At 39.2% G+C, this 5,507-nt stretch overlaps 2 protein-coding genes across 3 annotated transcripts; one reads left to right on the top strand and one right to left on the bottom strand.

Moving 5' to 3' along the window:
• Positions 1 to 475: 475 nt before the first annotated feature.
• LOC140835944 (zinc finger CCCH domain-containing protein 14-like) lies at positions 476 to 2,699 on the top strand. The gene is made up of 2 exons (XM_073201355.1): positions 476 to 1,419; positions 2,160 to 2,699. The coding sequence occupies exons 1-2, from the start codon at positions 760 to 762 to the stop codon at positions 2,466 to 2,468; spliced, it is 969 nt and encodes a 322-aa protein (XP_073057456.1). The 5' UTR covers positions 476 to 759; the 3' UTR covers positions 2,469 to 2,699.
• A 129-nt stretch (positions 2,700 to 2,828) lies between these two features.
• LOC140836390 (uncharacterized) lies at positions 2,829 to 5,507 on the bottom strand. Of its 2 annotated transcripts, XR_012119080.1 has the most exons (6): positions 5,234 to 5,507; positions 4,652 to 4,770; positions 4,368 to 4,425; positions 4,164 to 4,241; positions 3,552 to 3,843; positions 2,829 to 3,098 (listed from the first exon to the last, which is right to left on the bottom strand). XR_012119080.1 is itself a non-coding variant. In XM_073201874.1 (5 exons), the coding sequence occupies exons 1-5, from the start codon at positions 5,415 to 5,417 to the stop codon at positions 3,650 to 3,652; spliced, it is 633 nt and encodes a 210-aa protein (XP_073057975.1). In that variant the 5' UTR covers positions 5,418 to 5,507; the 3' UTR covers positions 3,369 to 3,649. The 2 variants fall into 2 exon arrangements, 1 of the variants encoding a protein (XP_073057975.1); XM_073201874.1 differs by lacking the exon at positions 2,829 to 3,098 and having other exon boundaries at positions 3,369 to 3,843.

The raw sequence follows: 5,507 nt of genomic DNA, 5'->3' as shown, positions 1-5,507 counted from the left end.
AAAAATTCATAAATTAAGTAATTATCGTTGGGAGATAGCTTTTAATATAACCATGTGTTGAACAAAGTGAATGCAACAAGATGGTAAAGTACAGTACTACAAGCTTAGTGCATCACAAGCCCCTTCTATTGATATATATAGTTAGGTATATATGTGGTCGAGATTTTCCGGTTTCGGGTTTTATGTTTTATACATGAATCCAAAACAATGTGGTTTACCTAGCTAAAAAATACCCGAACTAGCTACCCAGTCGGGTACGGTTTGGGTTGGAATCCAAATTCTCCCACCCTTACATATAGTTACAGATACGAAATTTGATACAATCAGTCTGAGGTACTTCTTTTACTTGAAATATATGTAGTGCAGAATAAATTAATGTATGATATAATTTGAAAAGTTTATCCCTATAAAAATTGAATTAGGTAAAGCTATGGCAAATAAGCGACAATAGTGGCGAGATGACATGATTGAAGGGTTGGGGTTTCGCTTGCATGAGATGCTTAAGAAAGCATTATTCCATCAACTTCACAATCATTAGATAAAATATCATATTGTTAACTAATCCAACCTTTTGTTTGACAACACCTCCTCCACCTTCCCATACGTGCATGCAACGTTAATTGGCAGCAACCACACCTGATGCACTTGATAATTTCTTTCAAATGCTTATGATATATATATATTCCCCCGCCGGTCCATAGTTTCCCTCTCAATTTGGGGTTTCACCAGGCGATTTCTGATTGCAAGATTGCTGTAGAGATGCAGAAGAAGAGTTGTGCGAATGATGATTTCGCCGACGCTGACCAGAAGTCATCCGCGGCCTCCTCGGCTTTTGCGGCGCCGATACATTTCTCGAGGTGCAATCCGTTTGTTTTACCTTTGTCGCCCACCTGCATGAACTCCAATGCATCATCCTATTCCGCGCTATTTCAGAACTGCTTTCCGAATTCTACTTCCGACACCTCCTCTTTCGACGGAGACGGCGCTCCCGCTGACAGGAAAGGCTTCAGTTCCGGCAGCATTCTCGAGTACCAGCAGCTTTACAACCGTTACACACTCTGCCTTGCTCAGCTTCACGATTCCATCGCGGAAGCTGACTCACTACGTCTGGAGAATGATGCTCTCCGCCTCTCCAACGCCGATCTCTCTAACCGTGTAGCTGTACTCTTCTCTTGCGATCGCTTTCTCTGTGAATTCAACCGCCTCAACGTCGCTTCCCCCTCCACAGCTCCGCGTGCTTCTCACATCGCCCCTCCTCAAGCTCTTTCTGAACATAATCGTGTCGAGCGGAAGAATACAGAAAGAGTGGCTCTTCCACAGAGCATTTCTGTGCGTTCTACTGGTTATCTGAAGATAAATCATTGCTCCGGTACGGAGACAACTCGCCGAAAACCAGCGAGTCAATCTATTCCAGAATCAGTGAGTCTGCTTCATCTCTAAACTTTCAGTGATGTGATCAACTGCTTGACGCGTAATTTCTGCACCAAAATTTCAAAATCAAATAAGGTAGATAATTTAATTTTCTAATACAAATAATTATCGAAATGATCGATCGTGTCTATATCTGATAATGCAATCTGATGTTCATTATCATAAAATTGTCTATGAGCATCTTTCAACTTTAAATCATTTTTTTGTTCGTATTTTGAATAAAACATGAAAAAGGAGAGCGATGTAGTTGTAAAAAAGTGCGAAATGGTTTTTCGCTAGTGTTAAAGATTATGGATTTGGGTATGGTTTTATCCCAAAAGTAAGTTCGTCATATATAAAACTCTAAAAAAACTTAATTTAATTGACGTGAGCATCTAACACACGTCTTTTCATAAGGACAATCAAAACATAACAGTAGGATTGAGCTTTAATACTTTGTGAAGAATATGAACTTGCCAATTCTCAAGAACTTAATTCCACGACATCTAACAATAAACTTACATGTGGAAGGCGCCAATAAGCGAATGTATTCTTTTTCACTAATCTTGATCTCTCGCTTCTTTAAATCTTGAGCACTGCCTACCAATAAATTTTTCTAGCGACTGTCATAAAATCTAAAATACATCTGCTCGTTTCTTTTTGTTGGTTTGGCTACACCGCACATGATTTTTATCTCAATTCTCTTCTCATGTATAATATAACCATGAATTTTCTCTGGATTGGAGCAGCAAAGAGTGTGTGTACCATTGTCGAAAAAGGAAGAAGAAGCACTGGAATTCGATGTGTACAGCCAAGGCATGTTCAAAACCGAGCTGTGTGACAAATGGCAGGAGACTGGCACCTGTCCACACGGGGAGAACTGCCGATTCGCCCACGGAATCAACGAGTTGAGGCCAGTGATCAGGCATCCACGATACAAAACTGAGGTTTGCCGAAAGGTGCTCACGGGCGACGTCTGCGAGTATGATCGCCGCTGCCACTTCCGCCACTCTCTTACCGAGCAGGAGCGCCTCATGGCAGCTACTACACCACGATGATCGATGAGCGTAAGGCAATCGAATTTTTGGTGGGTTTACGTACATCTGTTGATTCATGTTATACTTGTTTTCTTGGTTGAAAATGTTCACGCAATACTGGGTGCATTTATGCGTGGTAGATATGTACAACAAGGAGACAAGAAATTGCGTAAATTTGCTAATAATAGTGATATTAGCCGTTGAATCAAGTCGAACTCCGTCTTAATCTTTGTTAATAGAAGGCAAAACGTGAAAGGCAAAATTTATTTATTTACTTATTTTGAATTGAGATGAGTCATTCACACGTAACATTGTTGGTCTCAAACCTGCACAAACTTCATGATGTAGGCAGACAACAATAAGCTACAAGTCATTCACACGTAACGTTTTTTCAAGATTGGTTTTACTTAAATTTGGGTAAACCAAGTTTGACTTTTATGAGTACTTCTTAATTTATTTGTGAAATATAGCATATACACAATAAACAAATTTTAAATTTTTATGTGCATTATTTTTCTAAAGTATAAGTTTGATCATCCCTCTTCTTGAGACCCATAAAATTGTCGTCGCTTGCTCCATTTTCTTGATCAGCCCACTTGCTACGTTATCTCACGCAGTTGTCCTTACACATCCAAGAACGTACATTCCCTCCTGTTGTGATAAATATGTAAAACACGCATAATTTAACATTTTCTTCATTTTGAGTAAATAAAATGCATAACGTCAATAAATATTGATTCATTTATCAAGCAAACGGAATTACGCAAATGATTTTCACTCGAATTACAAACGACAGATTATATTCTTGTTGACTCAAACTTCAGTGGCCAAAATAACCCGTCTTTAATGAAAATACCATCTAAGACCCAAGTTTCTGGTTTGAGTCACTTGCGGATGCTGTTTAAATATATTTTTTTAAATAAAAAAACATAATCGACAGCATATTTACTCGAGAAACCATCAATTAGCGTCATTTCATTCAAACATCATTTTACTTCTGCGGCTTATATTTGTGCATTCCCCTAACCACACACAAGAATAACATTTTAAAGCAGTGTACGCAATATATTTTGAGGCAGGGGGTTTAGAGTGATGGAAAAATACCAGTTCAGCACATTTTCTTATCGGAAGATCGATCGAACCCATATGTTTAAAACAAATAAAGGGAACGCTTTCGAGTGAAGCGACTGTACCCTCCTTGATCATAGTGGCAAAAGTAACACAGGGCAAGGAATGAACTCAACCAACAAGTTTGCATCTATATGTTTGGAATGGATGGCCTCCATGCTCATAACAACAAGATCCATGTTCATCTCATCAGCAACCTCTCCAAGAATAGCTGTTGGCTTGTTTCCTTCCCCAAGTCGCTCCAACAGCTTGAATTCTTGGTAGCCACCTGTGCATAAAATATAAACAACAATCAAGAACAGGTTCCCACGTATGCAGTTTTTTGATAGCTGCAAGGGGAATAGCTTGAGCATTTGGTTTTGTGATGTCGGTCAAAAATTCATTTTATGCAACAAAATGAGCTTCCCAGCATAGTTTATACAAAATCGTGAGTACAAGGAAGAAATAATTACTATCGAAATCCATTTAGTGATCAAGGTGAGGCATGTCTGTGAGGTAGCACATGCAGACTCACCATCATTCATTAGCAAGTACCAAACAAGTTTAGGACATGTAGTTCTAGATAACATTATTCGCGCACAAACCCACCTTCAGATAAATGCCATCGAATGCTGGCTAGCTGAGTATCATGTTCTGAGAGTGATTCCTTCTCCTTTTCATCAATGACTGCAAAATACATAGAACTCTAGAATTCTAGAATCTTAGTTTATCATGTGCAAGTTTTACCCTTCTAGCTCAGACTTCCGTGAAATTTGAATATAAAAAAATATGGAGGAAGAACAAAGTTTATACCTATAACTGTAATCTCAGCCCCATATTTCTTTGCCAAAGCAGCAGTGGTAGCCGTGGCCTATCAAACAATAATGAAAAAATAATGGACATTTGAAAAGCCAAAAAAAAAAAAATCCATGATGTTTTCTGATGCCAAATGACTCCAATAATCCAAGAATGCAATCTGAGAAATGGCGTCATAGCAACTCACTAGCATCCAAGTGGAGTAAGAACCCCGAAAAATATTAACAGAAAAAAGTGTTAAAACCCCTTCTAGCTTGAGAAACATAAACCAATAGAAAAACCTGCTTTGTACCCTCAGAGAGGCGAGGGTTACGATCTATAACAGGTAGGAGCAACTGCTTGAACTCGGTAAAGGTATTTGCTTCAAGACTGGCTTCAGATTCCTCTGGTTTTGACTTTACTGAAAGAGAACATCAAATTTTAGTTGATTGCGGTCGGATTTCACACATCAACAAAGCCAGATAATCGAGGTAGCAGATAAAGTGGGTCGAAATCCCCGAACAGCAATGCAAATATCATGAAAAGTTAATAGTGACTAAACACAGCAATGCTGCATCAAGAAACTCAAAATATCAAGAAATTAACTAGAAAACAAATGGTGCCTAATTTATAAATATAATAATAAACAGGAGACTCCTTCACCATTCAATACCTGAGGACCCAGGTAGATGCTGGGCTGGTTCGCGCTCACCCAAGTTTCAAAATTCCAGTTTTTAGTTAGCATTTATTTCAAGAATTAATCCCCCCCCCCCCCCCCCCCACCAGTGACACTCGAGCTCTAACTACGTTCTGGGTTGGGCTAGCCATTCAGCAAGATCAATCAGATAAAATCATATTTCCATGTGGTTTTATAAACCACCTACCTTTGACCGAGGGCCTCAAAAACTTGGGGGAGAGTGGAATATTACGGAGTTTAATCTTCCTCGAAGAAGCAGAAGACAGAACTATTGGAAGCAAAGAAGTGGATTGAATGAAGAAGGAAGTAGAATTGAAGAAGGTTTCTGTGGGTTCGAGAAGAAGTGGAAGCGGCAAGTGCGAGACGGCCATTGAATGTTATTGGAGAACTTGTAAGTGCAGCAGCCAAGCTAAACCCTGATGGTGGTGAAGGGTCCAAAGCGTAATGAAATGAGATTAAAT

The sequence above is a fragment of the Primulina eburnea genome, chromosome 7 (assembly GCF_022965805.1).
Source record: "Primulina eburnea isolate SZY01 chromosome 7, ASM2296580v1, whole genome shotgun sequence".
Taxonomy (NCBI): Eukaryota; Viridiplantae; Streptophyta; class Magnoliopsida; order Lamiales; family Gesneriaceae; genus Primulina; species Primulina eburnea.
The sequence above is the reverse complement of the archived record's forward strand: the minus strand, read 5'-3'. Positions and strand labels throughout refer to the sequence as shown.

What these genes read in the sequence shown, in the direction of transcription:
- LOC140835944 (XM_073201355.1), top strand. Translation starts at nt 760, where the DNA reads ATGCAGAAGAAGAGTTGTGCGAATGATGATTTCGCCGACGCTGACCAG. An exon ending in GTCAATCTATTCCAGAATCA is followed by an intron (nt 1,420 to 2,159) that starts GTGAGTCTGCTT and finishes GGATTGGAGCAG; the next exon opens with CAAAGAGTGTGTGTACCATT.
- LOC140836390 (XM_073201874.1), bottom strand. Translation starts at nt 5,417, where the DNA reads ATGGCCGTCTCGCACTTGCCGCTTCCACTTCTTCTCGAACCCACAGAA. An exon ending in TCTCTGAGGGTACAAAGCAG is followed by an intron (nt 4,426 to 4,651) that starts GTTTTTCTATTG and finishes ATTGTTTGATAG; the next exon opens with GCCACGGCTACCACTGCTGC. An exon ending in TCGATGGCATTTATCTGAAG is followed by an intron (nt 3,844 to 4,163) that starts GTGGGTTTGTGC and finishes TTTTATGCACAG; the next exon opens with GTGGCTACCAAGAATTCAAG.